This window comes from Mobula hypostoma, chromosome 22 (genome assembly GCF_963921235.1).
Source record: "Mobula hypostoma chromosome 22, sMobHyp1.1, whole genome shotgun sequence".
In the NCBI taxonomy this organism is placed as follows: domain Eukaryota; kingdom Metazoa; phylum Chordata; class Chondrichthyes; order Myliobatiformes; family Myliobatidae; genus Mobula; species Mobula hypostoma.
Window position 1 is genome coordinate 56,689,638 of NC_086118.1, and position 22,717 is coordinate 56,712,354.

Here is a 22,717-nt window from a genome sequence, read left to right on the forward strand (position 1 = left end):
AAGCTGCGGCAGATTTTAAGTAAAGCTCTGATAATTATCATTTCTTTCTCCAGGTGCTCCAGATGAATTTCCCGGATGTAGGAGGTTTAATTTCTGAACCTCACCTGGGTTCGTTAACAAAGAGCGTGGCTTCATACAACACCAAACTTTGGAAACTATTATAGTCACTGTGGGACTTGGCTTGACGTTGCACCATTTTCACCAGATTGGATAATGCTCCGAGACCAAATTCCTTGACGTCCTTCACCATGAACTGACTTCTTAAAGCAGCTTCAATTGCTGGAAACTGAAATCACAGAAGTTATATTCAGGAAAAGCAATATGCAGATCTTTTAACTCAGAAGATGAACAAGGGGTGTACATAGCACAAAATGTTCATTAAATTTCCCAAGAACAAACATCAGCTATTTATGACTCAGAATGTTGACCATTTTGAGAACAATTCTAGGGCATCAATTCTTCAATTTACTAGAAAATACACAGATAAAGAAAGTGAGCAAACAAACTCAGACTATCATAGTCATAAAATCATAGATCACAGCACACAAACAGGCCCTTCAGCCCATCTACATGCTGAACTGTTACTCTGCTTTGGCCCATCAACCTGCACTGGGACCATACCCCTCCCGTCCATGTACCTACCCAAACTTCTCTTCAATCTTGAAATCGAAACGGCATCTACCATTTCCACTGGCAGCTCGTTCCACACTCTCACCACTCTGAGTGAAGTTCCTCCTCATGTTCCCCTTAAACATTTCACCTTTCACCCTTAATCAACGACCTCCAGTTCTAGTCTCACCCAACCTCAGCGTAAAAAGCCTGCTTGCATTTATAGTATGCTACAGGATGAAACGATGCCAGGAGATCGAAGATATTAGAAGCCAAAGGGAGATATAACACCTCGAAGTCAGGAGGTGGCTTCTGGCTGAGAAAAAGACTGCCTTTTAAATTAATCATTCATGTCATATTTGGCACAAATTCACTGCATCATAATATTGGTTATGCAATCCATTCTCGGACTTTGTGTCCGGAAGGTATAGTTCCTCTGGAATTTATCTGATCTTACACTACCACAAACAGAAGGGATGGGTGGCATTTATCAGAAAGAAACCACCAAGCAGAGAGTGTCTTTCTGCTCTGGCCCTTGGAGGAGGAGGAAGGCGGCAGTGACGCCCACATCATCAAGGACTCACGCAATCCAGACCATGCTCTCTTCGCGCTACCACCATCAGCAAGGAGCTACAGGAGCCGTAAGTCCCACACCACCAGGTTCAGCAACAGTTATCACCCTTCAACCATCAGGAGCCAGTGTAGATAACTTCACTCACAACTCTGAACTGATTCCACAGTCCAAAGGATTCTACAACTGCGCGCTGTGCGTGTGACTGTATGTACTGGGCCCTGGAGAATTACTGTTCTCTTAGCTGCATACATGTGCATGGTTGACTGACAATTAGACTTGAACTTGAATTAAATTCATGTTCTAAGTATTACTTATTTTTTACTTGCACTATTTACAAATACCTGGGGATACGAACTGACAATAAACTGGACTGGTCAAAGAACACTGAGGCTGTCTACAAGAAGGGTCAGAGCCATCTCTATTTCCTGAGGAGACTGAGGTCCTTTAACATCTGCCGGACGATGCTGAGGATGTTCTACGAGTCTGTAGTGGCCAGTGCTATCATGTTTGCTTTTGTGTGCTGGGGCAGCAGACTGAGGGTAGCAGACACCAACAGAATCAACAAACTCATTCGTAAGGCCAGTGATGTTGTGGGGATGGAACTGGACTCTCTCACGGTGGTGTCTGAAAAGAGGATGCTGTCCAAGTTGTATGCCATCTTGAACAATGTCTTCCATCCACTACATAATGTACTGGGTGGGCACAGGAGTACATTCAGCCAGAGACTCATTCCATCGAGATGCAACACAGAGCATCATAGGAAGTCATTCCTGCCTGTGGCCATCAAACTTTACAACTCCTCCCTTGGAGGGTCAGACACCCTGAGCCAATAGGCTGGTCCTGGATTTATTTCATAATTTACTGGCATAATTTACATATTACTATTTAACTATTTATGGTTTTATTACTATTTTTTATGGTGCAACTGTAACGAAAACCAATTTCCCCCGGGATCAATAAAGTATGACTATGACTATTCACCTTCTTTTGCACCTTGGTTGTTTGTCAGTATCCTGCCACTGCCTGTAAGGCAGTGCAAAGGGATAAAATTAGTGTAAATTTAATGCATATGCTTTTACAGCACCAGTGACCCAGGTTCAACTCCACCATCCTCTGTAAAGAGTTTGCACATTCTCCCTGTGACTGCTTGGGTTTCCTCTGGGTGCTCTGGTTTCTTCCCACATTCCAAAGACGTGCCAGGTGGTAGGTAACTGGTCATTAACTTATCTGCTTAACTGCATTTTACAGGAGAACCATTAAGACCATAAGACAAAGGAGCAGAAGTCAGCCATTTGGCCCATCGAGTCTGCTCCGCCATTTTATCATGAGCTGATCCATTCTCCCATTTAGTCCCACTCCCCCACCTTCTCACCATAACCTTTGATGCCCTGGCTACTCAGATACCTATCAATCTCTGCCTTAAATACACCCAATGACTTGGCCTCCACTGCTGCCTGTGGCAACAAATTCCATAGGTTCACCACCCTCTGGCTAAAAAAATTTCTTTCTAAAAAAAATCCTTACAAGTTGCATTTCCATCTGGTATGGGAGCAGCCGAGCACTGGGCCGGAAGACCCTACGAAGGACTGTGAGAACAGCCCAGAGGATCATAGGAGTCCCCCTACCGTCCATCGGGGACATTTATCAGGAGCACTGCATACACAGGGCCCTTAGTATTATTAAGGATCCACCTCATCCACTCAGCATCCTCTGATTTTCTACCATCAGGCAGGAGACTACGATGTATGAAAACAAGAACGGTCAAGGTGGGAAACAGCTTCCTCCCTCAGGTCTTTAGGCTTCTGAACTCACTGACACATCACATTCAAACTGTCACCAGTTAATCTGTTCTGTACCTTACAATATTTAATTTAAGCACTTGAAGTTTGTTCATTTATCTGTAATCCATCTGTAGATTTTGTCCTTACTTTTGTTAGTTATTGTGTGTTATGTGCACCACTTTGCTTTACATCTTTGCCTGGAGAAATGCCTCGTTTGATGGTATACATGTACATAACTAAATGACAATAAAGCTGACTTGACTGTCCTGTGATTACGCTAGGGTTAAACTGGGGGGTTGTTGGGCAGTGAGACTCGAAGGGCCAGAAGGGCTGGTTCTGTGCTGCACCCCAATAAATAAATAAAATTGTGTATAGTTTTTCATAAATTCTATTGCATGCTGTTATTTTCTTGTAAATACCCGCAATAAAGTAAACCTCAAGATAGTAAATAAAACACAGTACGATTCAGGCCCTTCAGGTCACAATGTTGTGCTAATCTTGTAACTTACTCTAATATCAATCTAACTCTCCCTCTATGTAACCACCTATTTTTCTATCATCCATGTGCCTATCTAAAAGTTTCTTAAATGTCCCTAAGTAACATATACGTACATATGGCACCTTATAATGTATATGGTAACATGTACGCACTTTGATAACAAATTTACTTTGACTAGTTCCTATATGTATTTCATCCCGATTTCTTTTACTCCCTCCCTTTCTGTGCAACACTTTACTTACCATGCTCTCCTGAAGGGTCCCACATTGCCTGATGAACTCGTACACGTCCTGGTGGCTGGGTTGGAAGCCACAGTTTCGGGCGCTTTGTGGCTGCAGGAACAGGATGCCCCCCGCAGCTTCTTCCAGCAGCTGGATTACAAAGCATTAACATTCTTGATCAGAAACCCTTCCCGTTCCGGGTGGCTCTTCTGGCCTCCACTCCGCGGTCACCGCGTGATTTATCCTGACGTCTAGAATCAGGTTCAGTTAGCAATATGTGCACAAGGTGATGCACACTGGTCACTGGTATAGTAATGGATTACAGAATGAAAAAAGCCACTGCTATTAAACTATCAGATCTTTCAGGTTGTTATAGCCGGGGGAGACGGTGGGGGTGAGTTTCCACTATCTATTAAATGCTCCCAATGACATGTGTCTCAAATAGCCTCTGCAATGTGCGGCCTTGCTACTAAGCCCTGTGAAACCGTTTCTACTGACAGGAGAAGGGGCAAAGGCGGATCACTGGCACCTTAAAAACAGTCACTTCAGGCAGATGGGGCTCGTCAGCCGTGGCTGGCAGCTTAACTAGGAGAGGGAAGACTCTGATCTCAAACCTCTGCTGCCTTATGGCTATACCCACTCATGGGGAAGGCTTTGGTAGTAAACCCCAAGGGAAAAATCTGGAGCTGGAGTCCCTAAGGCAATCCTACGTTGAGTTCAACGCCCCTACAACGCTGCTGGTGCCAAACTGTATCGGTCTCTAACATTCCTCCGGACTCATCAGCTGTGTGGGGAGGGGGGCCTGTCACACGGGCAACAGCTTATAGTGTGCCGGCATGCGTATCTAGATAGCTAGGACGTAACATCCATGTTTGACCCTGACCGCCAGAGGGTTCTTTAAACTCTCGGTCAACTCTCGTTTACTGAGGACAACAGAGCGGAGTGACTCCAGAGTTAAGGCAAAAACATGGAAGCTTGTTAAAATGGAACAAAGCAACACACACAAAATGCTGGAGGAGCTCAGCAGGTCAGGCAGCATCTCTGGAAAAGTAGAAACAGCTGATGTTTCGGGCCGAGACCCTTCCTCAGTACTGAAAAGGAAGGGGGAAGATGCCAGATCAAGAGGTGTGGGTGGGGGGGAAGCAGGGGGAGGAGGAGAGCTAAAAGATGATAGGTGAAGACAGGGGGCGGGAAAGATAAAGGACTTGGGGGGGGGAATACATAAAGATACGCTTGTTGGTAGGATCCCTTTGGAGATAGTGGAAGCTGTAGAGAATGTGTTGGATGCAGAGGGGCTTAGGGTGGCAGGTGAGGACAAGAACCACATTTTCTTGTGGCTGTCCTGGTCACTAAGTGCTTTCATCCTGATGAAGGGGAACAAATGTATTGCATTTGGTGTAAGGAATGAAATTTAATGCGTAAATTTTGTTACACAAACAATGGTTACGCTAATCTTTATCTTTATGAATGTTGGTATTTATGTGTTTATACACATTTTATTCCACATCCATATTTCTAACTTTATTTTAAATTTTTTTTATAATTGTTGAATGTTGATTTTTGTTGCGTGTATTGCCAACACACCACAGTAAATTCCTAATACAAGTTACTGTTTATGTTGAATACAGTTGATTCTTAGTCCTGCTGTATCTCAGTTCCATGGTGTGGTGGAGTCAGACACAATATTTAAGAGACCTAATGCAGGCGTAGAAGAATGCAGAACTGATGCTGGGGTGGGATATTTGTAGTGAGGCATGTTGGAAACTACTGTGTTTTTTAATAAAAAATATTTTTACAACATTTGTACTTTTTAACAAAGTTGTGTATTTTTCACACTCACTGGCAGAAAGAAAATTATTACTTTTCTCATTTTTCACTAGCATATTGTTTTATTCTGTAGTCTATTAACTAATTCATTCCTATCTAAGCAATTTTCCTCATCTTATTATAAAAGTGCTAGATTTTTCAGAAGCACCATCTTGGCTTCTTTACTCCTTTGTCTACACACCTCTTTTAGCATCGTTTCTGAGTTCTTTATTTAGTTTGCATAGTATTTGTATGTTTGCTTGTACTCTAAAATAAACTGAAATCTTGAAATTAAGACTGTTCTTCATTCCTGACTCCTGGAAGAACCCCAAGGATCAGAAATTAAACAGAGATCCAACAGACACAACGTGCTACATAACTATTAGCCCCGACTCTCTGCGCTGCTTGACTGATTGGGTATTTTTAATGCCCCAGATTCCCAGCATTTGTAGTATTTAGATTTTCTACATCTGGAAAGTTGTCTGTTCCTCTGATTGATGTTGGATTTGCAAACAAGTAACAATAGCAATAGATTAGAGTCTTCAATGCACCATAGAGGACCCAACGACTATATAATCACAAAATAGAAATTGATCTTTTGAGAGCTGGAAGGCTATTTTCTTTGTGTTCAATCATGCTTATTAATCTATAATCTCTATTACCTGCTAGAGGGGAGAGCAAGAAATACACATTGTAAGTAAATTTATGACACAAGAGCAAAATAGCTCAGAGCAAGTCAAGCCAAAAATTTCTTAACTTCCATCTTAATGGGAGCACACACAGCTCCACAGACTTACCTGAGAGTGCTTCACCAGATACTCCAGGAATGTGCCATGTCCCAGGGCAACAAAGCCCTTCAACTTGAATTCTTCGACCAACCTTTTCTCTAGCCGAGATAAATAGGCTAGATTCAAAGACACAGTGACAGCGGAGAGATTCTTCTGCAAATATTCTCTTACGGATCCTGAAAACCAAGGAGAGAGACACACACAAATAATCTTAACACCACCCAGATTTCCACCAGCAACGACATTCATGCAACTATTGGGCCAGCTAGTGTAGTAAAATACCTTAAAACACATCAGCACAGGACTAGTAGAACTGTACAGTGCAAGGGCAGCTTTGCACAATGTTTATGCAGGAAGGGTTAGATTGCTATCGGAGTCCTTTTGTAAGGCCAATCCCTAACGCAGGAAGTCAGAACTTCTTGACAGGTAACACAACTCAAAGTTGCTGGTGAACGCAGCAGGCCAGGCAGCATCTCTAGGATGAGGTACAGTCGACGTTCCGGGCCGAGACCCTTCATCTAGTCCTGACGAAGGGTCTAGGCCCGAAACGTCGACTGTACCTCTTCCTAGGGATGCTGTCTGGCTTGCTGCGTTCACCAGCAACTTTGAGTTGTGTTGCTTGAATTTCCAGCATCTGCAAAATTCCTCGTGTTTGACTTCTTGAGAGGTACTAGATTCTGTAATCATTGTGACAGGAGAAGGCAGGACAATACAATGGGGTTGAAAAAAAAATCAAATATCATTGAATGGCACAGTAGATGTGATGGTCTGCATAGCTTCATCTTGCTCCTATATGGTCTTCCGGCTGTGCCCTTACAAATTTTAATTTAATTTTATTGAGATACAGCGTGGAATAGGCCTTTCTGGCCCTTTGAGCCACACCACCCAGCAATCCCCCCGATTTAATCCTCGCCTCATCACGGGGCAATTTACAATTTACAAACCTACGAATCGGTACATCTCTGGACTGTGGGAGGAAACTGGATCACCCCTCAGGAAACCCACATGGTCATGGGGAGAGCAAACAAACTCCTTACAGGCGGCAGTGGGAATTGAACCTGGATCGCCTGTACTGAAAACGTCGTGCTAACCGCTAAGCTACCGTGCCGCCCAAATGGACTCATTTAGCCAAGTGTAGTTACTTATTTAATTACTTATTATTAATTTCTTTTTATTATTTTTAGTTTGCCTTATTTTGCACATTAGTTGTTTGTCAGTCTTTATTTGTGTGTAGTTTTTCACCAACTCTATTGTACTTCCTTGTTCTGTGAATGCCTGCAAGAAAATGAATTTCGGGGTAGTATACAATGACATTTATGTACTTTAATAATAAATTTGCTTTGAACTTTGACTTTAAGTGGTATCAACTTAATTTTGGGCATCACAGGTTAGACCCTGGCACAGGTACAGCTGTTCAGAGGTGAAAAGAGAGATTAAGATTACTTTTATTGGTGACGCATACATCGAAACATACATTCGTACGTTCTTCCCCGTGACCCTGTGGGTTTCCTCCGGGTGCTCTGGTTTCCTCCCACATTCCAAAGACGTACGGGTTAGGGTCAGTGAGTTGTGGGCGTGCTACATTGGCACTGGAAGCCTGGCTACACTCGCGGGCTGCCCCCAGCACAGCCTTGGATGGTGCTGGTCGCTGACACGAGCGACACATTGTATGCTGCAATGTTTCAACGTATATGTGACAAATAATGCTAATCTTTGTATTAACCTTTCATGAGAACTGAAATTGCTGCTTTTATTACACTGCCTGTGTAGTATAGTAACAGGCCATTTAGTTCAATCTGTCCTTAGATGCTCCAAGTTTGTCACCTGACTGCACATACATATAGCTAGGGTGCCTAAGACTTTTGCACAGTACTGTAGTAATTTTATGTATTACACTGTACTGCTGCCACAAAAAAAAACAAATTTCATGACGTGTGATGATAAACCTGATTCTGATATGGGTCTCTGTTGTGGACTGAGAGTGGGAAGAGGACAGGGAGAGGGGAATCATGGTGGGGAAAAGGAGAAGGGAGAGGGGAGGGAGCGGGAAGCACCAGAGAGACATTCTGTAATGATCAATAAACCAACCTTGCCTGGAGTCTCACAGCCCCCTCACCACCCTCTGCCCAGCACTCTTTCTCTACCACCTCTCCCGTGGCGCTCCACCCTCACCACTCTCAACGTCTTTTGCTCCCACCAGATTTAGAAACTTGCTCTCTGCTCCACATTGACAAGTACGGAACTGGGCACCAAAGCATTCGGGCTCTCACGACCAGACTGTGTAACAGTTTCTTCCCCCAAGCCATCAGACTCCTCAATACCCAGAGCCTGGCTTGACACCAACCTACTGCCCTCTACTGTGCCTATTGTCTTGTTTATTATTTATTATTATTTATTGTAGTGCCTGCACTGTTTTGTGCACTTTATGCAGTCCTGGATAGGTCTGTAGTCTAGTGCAGTTTTTGTTTTTTTTCTTACGAAATTCAGTGTAGTTTTTGGTATTGTTTTATTCACAGCACATCACACAAACCAATCTTCCGTCCGTGGACTCACTTTACACCGCACGCTGTCGGAGCAGTGCTGTCAGGATAATCAAGGACACGACCCACCCAGCCAACACACTTTTCGTCCCTCTTCTCTCCGGGAGAAGGCTCAGGAGCTTGAAGACTTGTACAGCCAGATTTGGGAACAGCTTCTTTCCAACTGTTTAAGACTGCTGAACGGATCCTGACCTGGATCTGGGCCGTACCCTCCAAATATCCGGACCTGTGCCTCGGTTTTTCTGCATTACCTTACTTTCCATTTTTCTATTTTCTATTTATGATTTATAATTTAAAAGTTTAATATTTACTAATTTTTACTATTTTTAATATTTAATATTTGTAATCCTGGGAGCGGGAAGCGCAGAATCAAATATCACTGTGATGATTGTACATTCTAGAATCAATTGTTTGGCGACAATAAAGTATAAAGTATGTAGCAACATGTTCCTGAAAAACGTTGTCTCATTTTTACCACGTTCTGTACCAGCAGTTATGGTTGAAATGACAATAAAAAGTGACTTGACTTGAAGCACTCGAGCTATATACATGTACCCGAGACTTTCACACGGTACTACAACTAAATGAAACGAGGTTCCTCTGGAGCACGATGTGCCCACAATACATAAATCACACACAGCACATGAACCCAAGTGTTACCACAAATAAGTTAATAGAGTATCATTCAAAACGCATGTGTAGCGTGCAGCACAGGTAAACAGCTCGTTACCCTGGTGACGAGACCTCGGTGGTGGTAAGGTGTTCATTAGTCTCACAGCCCGAGGGAAGAAGCTGTTACCCAGACTGGCGATCAGAATCAGGTTTAATATCACTGGCATATATCACCAAATTCGTTGTTTTGCGGCAGGAGCACTTCGCAATTCATGATATTTTTTTAAACCATAAATGACAAATATTTACAAAATATATTCAATAAGTAGTGGGAAAAGAGAGAAAAATAGCGAAGCTGGGAATTGGTGAAACATTGACAGTGTCTACTGGCTCATGATGGTAGCAATGAGGAAGGGGCAGCGGGGTCCCCAGAAAACGTGGGAATGCTCTCTCTCTCGCTCCCCGTCTCTCTCTCTCTCTCCCTCTCTCCGTCTCTGTGTGTGTGTGTGTGTGTGTACTAACATCATCAAAATCTAAGCAAGCATCCGAGGAGGAGCACAAGGGTCGATACAGTTGAAGAGCGATGGTAGTTGACCAGGTGGAGCATAAGCACTACCTGGGAGTGAGTGGTGGGTGGGAGTTTGGGGGGGGGGGTGGGTACTGATGCTTTTGCTGCTGCTTGTGCATGGCATGGGGAGGGCTTTGGGGTTCTAAAGTTTTTCTGTTGTTCATTCTTCGGGGTTTTATTCTGTTTCGAGGATGTCTGTGAAGAGTAAGAATTTCAGGGTATATGCTGTCTACATTCTCCGATATTCAGTGGGACCCCTGAACCATTGTTACTGTCGCCATAGTGAAAGCAAGACTTACCTTTCAAGCATTTGTCTGCAATTTAAAGCACCATGCTGTGGACGGGGATTGAGTTAGCAGTGTAGCAGATCACAACTTGAACCCAATGCTTCAATTACTTAAGTTTCACTCAAAACTTTAAAAATAAAAAAGTACAGCATACTACTTGCTTCTGATGGTATCTTTTACTCTGGATTGAATGAAAAGGAATTCTCGTGCCGGGAAGAACACAACTCACCTTCACTTGGAAGTGGAGTTCCTTGGTCCCCTGATGCATTCATTGTTGGCTGATTTGGCTTCTCTTTAGCCACCAAGTCTCGAGGAGCTTCCAGAGAACCACAGCAAATGGCAAGTTGAAAAAGTGATCGGGCCAAGCGATTATCACCCACCTTCACCAGAAAGTCCTGGATATACTGAGCATTAATACAAATACTAAATTATTATTGTTTCATTATTATTGTGGAAATAAATTATTACTGGATCCTTGAGGTGGTTACTGCTGGGGGGGGGGGGGCAGAGGGGGTGATAATCTCCCATTATGTATTAAATGCTCCCAATGGTGTGCTTCTCAAATAGCCTCTGACAACTGAGGACAGCTCCTGGCCTTCACGTTTGGCTTAGTTACTAAGCCCGGTGGATCCATTTTTACTAACAAAAGAGGCAAAGGTGGGTTACTGTCGCCTTAAAACCAGTTGTTTTGGGCAGGAGGAAATTATCAGCCATGGTTGGTACCTTATCCGGGAGAAGGAACACTCTGATCTCAAACCTCCTCTGCCTTGCAGCTATGCCCACTCGTGGGGAAGGCTCTGGGAGTACACCCTGAAGAAAAATCCACAGCTGGAGTCCCTAAGGCAGACCCACACTAAGTTCAAGGCTGACTGGCAACTGCTGTGATGCCGCTGGTATCGGTCTCTGCCGGTCCTTTGGATTTATCAGATGCATGGGGAGGGAGCCTGCTGCATGGGCAACAGCTTGCTTTCCAAATTGTACAGCCCTGGCTTGTGTATCATGTAGACAGCTGGGATGCATCGTCCATGGCCGACCCAACCAATGGAGTACTTAAATTATTACTGTTAGTTTCAGCCCAGAGATTAGTGGGGTTCTGGAATGCACTGCCAAGGGAGGTGGTAGAGGCAGAGGGCACAGAAGCATTTAGATAGGTCTATCGATATGCTGAGAAGGGAGGGATATGGTCCATGCATGGGGAAGGGGGATTAATTAATTATGGCTCATTGGTTAAATTAATTCAGCAGCACATTGTGAGCTGAAGGCCCTGTTCCATGTTGTACCCTTCTACGTTCTGAGGGTTGGCTCTCCATTTATTTTCTGATCCTTAGAGATCTTCCAGGAGTCGGGAATCACGAGTGGTGTTAATTCTAAGATTTTAGTTTATTTTAAAGTAAGAACATTCAGATACTAAACAAACTAAATAAAGAGCTGAGGAACGGTGCCAAGAGATGAATGGATGCGACGACAAAAGGAATAGAGATGACGCCTCTGAAAAATCCATCACTTTTATAGATAAGAAATTCCTTAGATAGGAATAAACTACTATAGGCTACCATGACATCACGTGGGTAATGCGCTAATACCTGGCCAATGAAAAGCGAGAAAGGTGATAAACCGTTAGTTTAGCTGCTATACCGCTTTCTGCCAGTGAGTGGGGATGAACCACCACATACTGCGAAAAAAACACGAGTTTGTTAAAAAGTACATATCTTATAAAAAGTATTATTCAAAAATCTGTAGTTTCCAACATGAGGAAACATGCAGAAAAGCGAGGGCCAGACAAGGGTGACAGGCATCTTACTGGTGCACCGAAGCAAAATAACTGAAGATTTTCAGCCATGTTACACCTAATACTCACTAACTCTACTTCCCCCACTTGCTCCTCTTAAAGTTTGCTCCCATAGTCAATCACCTTCAGCCTCAATTCACAAATAGCTAGAGCTTCATCCATGTATCTTAGTGTGCATGCACCGGTCGTGCACGCAGCCTGGTACAGCCATTCCCATCTATTCTTACTTTCTTCTTCTTACTTTTTAATTTACGTTTTTTTTGTATTTTTTTCTCTCACGGTAACACGTCCAAGCTGCATCCTCTCTAACATGCTGGTAGAGAGGGTTTTATTTGGGTCTTTTTTAGCGCTGGAAATGGTTACATCCCGACACGCGGGACAGAAGCAAGGTCGCATTGGGTATTCCATGGACCAGCTAATGCCGGCCGGTTTAGCGAGCAGAGCGGCGGACACCCCTGCTGAAATCTGGAGGAAAACACACAGAGGATGCAGAGGGGGATCACAAAGTCGAGGAAAGAGGACCGGGTCGAGACAACAGAGACTTTTGGAGAAGAGGAGTTTGGTGGGTAATACCGTTCCGGTTGACCGGAAGTGCACTGAGAGCAGTAAGCATAAAGGAGTTGGGTGCTATGGTGCAATCCGGGGCATATTACGATCAAGGAACATGTTTGTAGACCGGATATTGAACTTTTTACTGTTAGACTTCGGCCACATTCCACCGTGATACAACACTGGGCGGCATGGGAGGTTGTTCCTGCCTGTGGCCATCGAACATGCAGATCCTCCCATGGAGGGTCAGACACCCTGAGCCAATAGACTGGTCCTGGACCTATTTTCTATCTGGCATAGTTTGCATTTTGGTGTTTGATTGTTTGTGGTTTTTGTATTGGTTGGTGCGGCTGTAACGAATCCAAATTTCCCCCGGGATTAATAAAGTATATCTATCTATGTAGAAGGAAGAACATAGCATGTTGAAAAGATGTAATTAGTACCTTAGCCATTTTCTCACTGAAAACCTCCTTTGCATTCATGAAGACCTGAAGAACTGCGTCTGCTGCCGAGTTTGTGGCGTACTGTTTGCGGAGATCCAGGCAGCCACTGCTTGAATACAGCTGTGGTCCACTAGCGGGGTCAAGCAGGTTCCTCTTAACTTTGTTCATCCGACTCTGTACTTCCTCCTCTATTTCTCGCTGAATACGATTTCTTGCTGCTTCCAAAGCACTGCGCTCACTGTTTGCAGATTTCGTCAATGTCTGTTTAACAGAAATTTTAACATTTTTAGAGAGACGGTTAGGAATTCGTTTTGCTTACCTTCAGGGATATTTTTCCTCCCTCATTAGCAGGATTTGTTAGTAATTTAATTTCAACCGCAAAAACAAAAAGTCATCGTGAGAGGATATGATTGGAGCAACACACATTAAATGCTCAGCAGATCAGGCAGCATCTACGGAGAGGAATAAACAGTCGACGTTTCAGGATGAGACCCAGGTTTCGATTTTTCTGAGATGGGGGACGAGTAAGATATGAGGAGTATAGATATAGTATTCTGTAGGAGATGTTTCCCCTGGTCAGAGGTAGTGAAGACTACAGGACATGGGGAAGAGGTTCAGAGGCAATATGAAAACGATGGTGGTGAGTACCTAGAAAGCACAGCCTGAGACAGGAGTTGAAGTTGGGTTACTGGCAGCATTTCAGAAGTGTCTTCAGCATAGACACAATGGATCTAATACTCAGCAGCGGGTTAACGTGGAGTCCTCAGAGACTGCAGATACTGGAGTCTGGAGCAACAAAATAAACTGCTGGACCGGATTATCATTGTCACATGCACCGAGACATAGTGAAAAGCTTTAGCTTGTTTGCCAACCAGACAGATCATTCCACACACAAGTATACTGACGTAGTTAAAAAAAAGGAAACAGAATACTGCGTTGCAGTTAGTGGAACTCTTGTAGACAAAAGTGCAAGGGTCAAGATGAGGTAGATTGGGAGATTAGGAGTCCACCTTTTAATGAACGATACCTTCAAAGATGAGCTTTATTTGTCACATCCACATTGAAATAAGGGACTGAAACGCGTCATTTGGGTCAACGGCCAACACAGTGCAGGACGTGCTGGGGGACAGCCCGCAAATGTCACCATGCTTTCAGCACCAAGGCAGCAAGCCCACAACCTACTAATTCTAAGCTTGGGAGGGAAGGGGAGCAGCCAGGCAAACCCATGCGGTCACGGGGAGAACCGTGCAAACTCTTTACAGGCTGCAGTAGGAACTGAACCCCGGTCGCTGACGCGGTAAAGCATTACACCAGCCACTACGCCAGCAAGCTGAACCAGGAGGTCTGTTGAAGTCCTGAGGAACTCAGTGGATCAAGCAGCATCAGCATCGATCTGAAGCCATTAACCATCCGTTTGTCTCAACAGATGCCCCATGACCCGCTGGGTTCCTCAGGCAGCTTGTTAATAAGGGAAGGTGCCCACTGGATGAGTTGGCTGAAGGGCCAGTTTCTGTGCTATACCATTCATCCATTTGTGATATCCCACTGAGCACCTTCAGTAGGCTAGGTGACGACCTGGATGGGAGAGAAAATCCATTAACATCCGAAGCACAACATTTTATTAGTTTATTTATTTGTTTGGCGGTTATAGCCCAGCAACAGGCTTTCCAGTTCAACGACCCCGCACCACCCCAATTACACCCATGTGACCAACTAACTTACTAATCTGTATGCTTTTGGAATGCGGGAGGAAACTGGAGCACCCGGAGGAAACCCACACGTCACGAGGAGAACATACGAACCTCTTACAGGCAGTGACAGAATTGAACCCAGGTCACTAGGGCTGTAATAGCCTTACGTTAGGCACTGCGCCCAAACACTGGACTTTACGTAGCGAATAAAACAAAAGGAACTTACCGATAACGGAAGGCCAATGCTGGTAATTCTGATGCCAAGATCGTATGGCGAATCACAGTGATATCGATCAGCCAGGTGTTTTATAAATTCAGCCAAATCTATTTTAGCTGCTCTGACAGATCTTCTATATGTGTTGAGGCTCTGGAGGGTGGCAGAATGGGGTGGGGGGAGAGAAAGCAAATCATGAGTGTCTGTAAGTACAATGAAGCAGAACACGAGCAGAATCAGAATCAGGTTTATTATCACTGGCATGTGATGTGAAATTTGTTAACTTAGCAGCAGCAGCAGTTCAATGTAATACATAATCTAACAGAGAGAAAAACAATAAATAAAACAAAAGATAATAATAAACAAACAAGTAAATCAATTACATACATTGAATAGATTTTTTTAATGTGCAAAAACAGAAATATTGTATATTCAAAAACGTGAGGTAGTGGTGTCCAAGGGTTCAATGTCCATTTGGGAATCCGATAGAAGCTGTTCCTGAATTGCTGAGTGTGTGCCTTCAGGCTTCTGTACCTCTCACCTGATGGAAACAGTGAGAAAAGGGCATGCCCTGGGTGCTGGAGGTCTTTAGTAATGGACGCTACCTTTCTGAGACACCACTCCCTAAAGATGTCCTGGGTACTTCGTAGGCTAGTACCCAAGATGAAGCCGACTAAATTTACAACCATCTGCAGCTTCTTTCGTTCCTATGCTGTAGCCCCTACAAACCAGACAGTGACGCAGCCTGTCAGAACGCTCTTCACGGTACAACTATAGAAGTTTTTGAGTGTATTTGTTGACATGCCAAATCTCTTCAAACTCCTAATAAAGTATAGCCGCTGTCTTGCCTTTTTTATGACTACATCGATATGTTACAGATACACCATGGTTAACAGGCCCTTACACTCAACAAGCCCGTGCCACCCAATTACACCCATGTGACCCATTCACTTACAAACCCATGCATTTTTGAGATCTGGGCGAAAACCAGAGCTCCCGGGGGAAACCCATGTAGTCATGGGGAGACCGTACAGATTACTTACAGATAGAATCAGAACTCAACCCAAGACAATGGGGGCTGTAAAAGCATTCTGCAAACTGTAGCCCCAATTAGGCCATTATACAACTCTACTCTTCATGATGGGAACCACATTCTTTTGGAAAGCAGATATCACAAATTCACAATTTAAATATGCACACTACTTGATCCTGACTGTGAACAAGACTATTAAAACTGGCGTCCATAGTCTACCCTGTTGCAGTAATGAAAAACGATCTTGGCACTGAGCTAACAGAACACTTCAACATTTGACATTCCGCTTGGAAGGAAAAGCACAACTTGAAACCAATATTAGATGGCCACCAAGGATTAAACAGGGAATTAACAAACTTCTCTACCCTATAGTGCCCAGAATGTATAATTCACTCCCCAGTGGCCAGATGTGGCAAGTGGAAGTGAGACAAGGATTTGAGGGAGAACAAGGAATACTACAGCACAGTACAAGACCTTCAGCACTCAATGTTATGCCGACCTTTTAACCTGCTCTAAGATCCTTCATTTTCTATCATTCATGTGCCTGTCTAAGAGTCTCTGAAAATGCCCCTAATGTATCTGCCTCTACCACCACCCCCGGTGGTGTGTCCCACACACCCACCGCTCTCTGTGTTAAAACCTCCCTCCGATATCCCCTCTAAACTTTCCTCCAATCACCTTAAAATTATGCCCTCTCATATCACCCACTTCCACCCTGGGAAAAAGCCTCCGGCTGGCCACTTGATCTAAGTCTCTTATCATCTTGTACACCTCTATCAAGTCACCTCTCACGATCCTTCCCTCCAAATGTAACCCTGTTTCATTAAGAAATATTTCAAGCGGTATTTCATTCAGTCGTTCAGAGCAGTCTGACTGATTGCATCACCGTCTGGTGTGGAGGCGTCGATTCGAAGGACCTAGAGAAGTTCCAGAGGGTTGTAGACTTGGCCAGCTCCATCATGAGCACTAGTCATCCCGGCATCAAGGACATCTTCAAACGGCGAGGTCCCAGGAAGCTGGCAGTCATCATTAAGGATGTTCATCATCTAGATCATACCCTCTTCTCATTGCTACCATCAGGGAGGAAGTAGCAATGAAGACACTCATTCAATGTTTTAGGATCAGCTTCTTCCTCCCCACCAACAGATTTCTAAATAGTCCATGAACACTACCCCACTGCTTTGCTCTTTTTTGCACTGATTTATTTTTTATATTTTGTATTGCAACTTAAAGTACAATGAATCCGCTGATAATTCTGGAATAACAATCATTTCATTCTCCTTTACATTTGTGTACTGAAGAATGACAATAAACTATCTTAAACTTCTAAACTTTTTTTGAAGTTATACTAAAATATTATTTTATCGGTTTATTATTTTGAATTAGATGCAAATCCAACTGAAATAAAAGTTGATTTCACTCCAAAGATGTCATGTAGAGTACCTGCAAAATATCCACCGTCTCAATTTCAAATATATCTTCATCCTTCATTGTCGAAGGCACTTTGAATATCCTGTGCACAAGGGGCTGTTTGCATAAAGGCCCAAGGTTCAGTTCTTCAAAGCTTTGCTTGTTCTTCAGTGCTGCCAAGCACTGGTTCAACTCATACAGAGTGCAAACACACCTATTGCTCTCAAAAGCCTTGAAGTAGAAAATAACAACGTCCTTCGTTAAAAAAGCATCTTGCCATTCACAGGGGCTAGGACACATGCATCGAGTCACTTTTAAAGAGAAGACAATATTCTACTAGAATATAACCCAAATAATGAGCATTTACCTGCTCATGGACTACCTGTCCCACTCCCATCAGGGAGCAGGCCACGCCCAGTCCACCAGGCTCACAAACAGTTACTTTCCCCAAGCAGTAAGGCCGATCAACACCTCCATTCATTAACCCACCCCATCCTATCCTAACCATCACTGCTTCATCATTTCTTGTCAGTCCACCTTATGTACAGACAATCATGTGCCTAGCATTACTTTATAGTTTACATACATTGATTGTATGTCTATCTTATGTATTTATATATATTGTGGTTTTTTATTATTGTGCTCTTTATCATACTGTGTGTTTTTTTTTGTGCTGCATCAGATCCAGAGTAAAAATTACTTTGTTCTCCTTTACACTTGTGTGCTGGAAATGGCATCAAACAATCCTGACTATTACCTCAATGTAAGTGGTGATTTCTCGCTGTGTCTGTCGAAGTTCTTGAATTGCAGAAAGTTTATTAGGAGGCCAGATCTCAAGGATTCTTAAATTCTCCACTCTGAAGGATCTGCAAACTCTAGTCAATACCTGCATCAAAAAAAAATATTACAAACAAGCAGACACTGGAAACCTAAAGTTAAAACAAATGGTGTACCCACTCGGCACATCAGGCAGAACCTACAAAAGAGTAACGTTTCAGATCTAACAACATTTTGGACCAGAAATGTTATCCCCGTTTCCTCTTCAATAGATGCTGTCTGATCTGTTGAGTCTTTAAGATTAGGTTTATTTGTTACATCGTCCAAGAGGACCACAACTTTGTGTTGGGTTTGGAGGATTCTGTGCCTCAATGACCCGGAGAGCCCTGTTGGCTGGGAGTCAGGTCTTTATACTTGAGCTTTTGGGTAGGGTCACATGTGCCTAACAGGTCAAAGGGTAGAGGCCAGACCAAGGGTGGTTCACTGGTCCTCCAGCTTTGGGGGGTGGTTCAGCTCAGGGCTAACATCCCAGAATGGTAACGACCAACACAGGAGGGGAGTAAACAGTTGACATAAAGGTCTCAGCCTAAAACGTTGACTCTTTATTCTCCTCCATAAATGTGAGTTCCTCCAGCATCTTGGGTACATGTCTGTGAATATGAATATATGACAGCCCGTGGGAGTCAGAATCTCTATTTATATAAACCTGTGCTTTTCGCCTTGTCAGAAGCCAGTAAAGTGCTGCTTTCCAGAGATTTTTTTTTTTTACCTTCTTTTCAGTAACTTGTTCTCCTTCAGCAGCCAGAGCACGAATAAACTCTTCAGCTCGTTGGTTCACTTCTTCCAAAGTGACGCATGGTTTTTTTTCGCGACCTAGATTAGCAGAGGCCAATATCTCGATTTCCTGCATTACAGAGTTTTGCTCCTCCCTTACTTGCCTATAATAACTTTGGGGATATCGATGCATTGACCTTTTCTTCTTCAGTTCCTCTTCCTTGATCTTCCTCAGGTTTAGTTTTGTCAATGCAGGGAAGTCTTCTGAAGACACTGATGAGAGTGCCGGAGAGGCTGAACGTTGTCCTCCTGCGGCTGAACCATTGATATTTTGATTAAATATGGACGACTCAAGTTGCTGCAATTCAGGATTTGCTTTGCCACTTGATGCAGGCTGGCTGAAATTTGCTGTGGGTAAAGGGTTTTTGTACACAGTTTCCCCCTCCTTACCACCTTTTGGTCTTGTACTTAGATCAGAGCAGTTCTCCAAAGATCTTGTTGACGGAGATGGTAACAATCCTTGATCTGTTGGTCTGGAAGCCAATGGCATTCTTACTGGGAGGGCAGACCAAAGGTTACTCAATGGAATAGCTTGCATCCCCGTTACCTTGGCAGGAGCTGTGGGAGACATATGGGGAGAGAGAGAAAATATAATCTTTTGTTTGATCCATTTCAGTCCAATGGCAATAACTGCTACTGAATCCAACATTCACCCAAAGATATTGATTAATATTTCCTTCCAGGAAAAAGCAATGTTGTTAGTCAGCGGTCCCCAACCACCGGGCCGCAGACCGGTAACGGGCCGTAAAGCGTGTGCTACCGGGCCGCGAGGAAACGATATGAGTCAGCTGCACCTCTCCTCATTCCCTGTCACGCATTGTTGAGCTTGAACACACGCGCGTCATCCATGTCAGCGCGGGAAGGAGATCAACTCCTCGAGCTTGCAAATGACGGCGGGCTGAAAAGTATGTTTGACATAACATCTCTGCCGGCATTCTGGATCAAACTCAAGGCTCAATATCCTGAAATAGCCACGAAAGCACCGAAAACGTTGCTTCCATTTCCAACGTATCTCTGCAATGAATGCAATGAAAACCAAATTGCGGAATAGACTGGACATAAGGAACCCCCTTCGAGTATCGCTGTCTCCCATCACCCCTCGATAGGACCGTCTTGTTGCAGGGAACAAGTATTCAGCCCAGGGCTCCCACTGATTCAGCGATATTGGTGTGTTGCAATGATTTTATATGTTCATACGGGAAGAATATGTACTGTTTGTTTAATATCCAAACGTTACTTAAAATGTTATGATGCTATTGACTTATAAGTGACTTATATCACCATATAACAATTACAGCATGGAAACAGGCCACCTCTGCCCTTCTAGTCCGTGCCGAACGCTACTCTCACCTAGTCCCACCGACCTGCACTCAGCCCATAACCCTCCATTCCTTTCCTGTCCATATACCTATCCAATTTTTCTTTAAATGATAATATCGAACCTGCCTCTACCACTTCTACTATAAGTTCGTTCAACACTTACTTCAAGTTTCCCTGTCCTCCCCTGATAATTGACTTATCACTATATTCATGCGAGGAAAATACGCGTTGTGTGTTTAATATTAAATTCGTTAGATAAGCCCTTTTAGAAACGAAATTGAGTGTATTAGCCACTGATCACCGATATTCTGGTCGTGATTAACACCCCCCAGCCCCGATCAGAATCGCCAAAAAATAATTTGTAGAAAAAAAAATTGGCACAAACACGCACGCTCAAGTCACACATGCGCACTGGTGCCCGCACAAGGCTTCATGGTCATTGTAGTCTTTCTCAGGGTAAGCACAACGTATTTGACTGCTACTCTTGTCTGCTGGCAACCCTACCCTCCCGCCCCCCCCCCCCCCACCAGGTCAGCCGGTCCGCAAGAATATTGTCAATAATAAATTGGACCGCGGTGCAAAAAAGGTTGGAAACCCCTGTTGTTACTAGCCAATGCTGAAAGACAGTCATTGATACAGGAGATCTGCGTTCAACAAATTCCAACAAGGAACAATAACAAGATGGTTGAGGGGTAAAGCTGAACTGCTTTCAAACCACATTCATGAATTGATGAGGGACATTTAAGAGGATTTTAGATGGGCAGATGGACAATAGAAGAATGGAAATTTGATCATAAAGAGGGTTAAAAGGTCGGCAATGAATTGTGGGCCGAAGGGCCTATACTGTGCGGTAGTGTTCTACGTTCTTAGTGGTTTGAAGGGCCTTTTTCTGAGCTGGGTTTCTATGACAACATAGATCTATAGATAGATTCGGGATAGTTAAAAAACTCTTAAATGGGCAGATGGATAGAAAAATGGAAGACTATGCAGGAGGAAAGGGTAAGATAGATCTTAGAGTAGGTTAAAAGGTCAGGACAAAAGTGGGCCATAGAGCCTGTATGTCCTGTAGTGTTCTACCATCATCCTCTTGTCAGAGGTAGTTTATTTTTTGGCTGGGTGCATGGAACATGCTGTGCTGTAAGGGGTACTTGGAGAGGCAGAAACATTAGGGACATTTAAAAAATTCTTAGGTAGTTACATGGATGAAACTGAGTGGGAGGCAAGGTTTAGATTGATCTTGGAGTTGGTTAAAAGGTCGGCAAAACGTCCTGGGCCGAAGAGCTGGTTCTGCGCGAGACTGTTTCATTTTTTGTGAAATCTGCATTTCCCAATCAGCAGTGGGTTGATCCAAAAAGTTAGCCAACACTTCTCCGCAGAGAATGCATGAGCTGCAGTCCGGCTGATGATTCTCCGGATTCTCAATAAAGTGGCACGCTACAATGGCCAGTCATGGTTTGACAGCAGACAGTCGTGCTCTCATTGCGCTAGTTGTGGGAAAGACAGCCTGTCACTGATGCCCAAGTGCTGGCTTGTGGACTGTAGTTTTTGAGGGACTCTGGATCAAGAACACTTTGGGGTGGGGGGGGGCTAATGCTGTTGCTTGCATGATGGGGGCAGCCGGGGCAGTACTTCTGTTGCCGCAGGTGGAGGGGAGAGTGGGAGGGGTCAATGTTTTTACTGCTGCTGATGCGAAAAATGAAGACCATATTAACAGACAGAAAGATGAGCACGTACACCAAAAACAGAATACTGCAGTGCTACATTTATTCTATCCTGACTTTTGGAAGTGAATGCTGGACATTTCCCCAGCAACGGAAAAGAGACTAGAAGCAGCTGAATTTTGGTTCTACAGGAGAATGTTAGAAATATCATGGACCACACACACATCAAATAAAGTTCTCAGAAGAGCCCAAGCAGTTCGATCACTCATACCAACAATAAGAGAAAGACAACTCAGATTCCTAGGACACATCATGAGGAAAGATGAACTAGAAAAACTCGTACCCTCTGGAAAGATCAAGGGGAGCAAACCTAGAGGAAGACCTCAGCTTATGTACATCAAAAGCACAGCCAGGTGGCTACACATCGAGGAAATGGGAGTCATCCAAAAAACGAGGGATAGATCTATATGGAAAACCATGGTCACCATCAGATATGGTACATAGACAGACAGACAATGCGGAGAGAGGGGAATGGGGCTTTGGGGCTTCAATGTTTCTATCATTCTATTTATGGGGTTTCTTGCTTTATGGATGTCTGTGAAGAGGACAAATTTCAGGTTGTATACTGTATACATTCTCTGAAACTTAGCGAACCTTTTGTAACTTAGCCAGGCCAGTCCTTAGACTCCAGTGCAGAAGTTGCTAAAGGTA

At 43.8% G+C, this 22,717-nt stretch overlaps 1 protein-coding gene across 1 annotated transcript in view; it reads right to left on the minus strand.

Moving 5' to 3' along the window:
- The window catches only part of wu:fj29h11 (uncharacterized), a 160,580-nt gene that overhangs the window by 88,657 nt on the left and 49,206 nt on the right, over positions 1 to 22,717 (minus strand). The window contains exons 7-15 of the mRNA XM_063030715.1: positions 18,961 to 19,583; positions 18,172 to 18,300; positions 17,448 to 17,645; positions 14,984 to 15,124; positions 13,067 to 13,327; positions 10,515 to 10,689; positions 6,288 to 6,454; positions 3,706 to 3,834; positions 105 to 286 (exon numbers count right to left, since the gene is read on the minus strand). Of these exons, the coding sequence (XP_062886785.1) occupies positions 105 to 286; positions 3,706 to 3,834; positions 6,288 to 6,454; positions 10,515 to 10,689; positions 13,067 to 13,327; positions 14,984 to 15,124; positions 17,448 to 17,645; positions 18,172 to 18,300; positions 18,961 to 19,583 (2,005 nt within the window). The remainder of the gene's footprint in view (positions 1 to 104; positions 287 to 3,705; positions 3,835 to 6,287; positions 6,455 to 10,514; positions 10,690 to 13,066; positions 13,328 to 14,983; positions 15,125 to 17,447; positions 17,646 to 18,171; positions 18,301 to 18,960; positions 19,584 to 22,717) is intronic.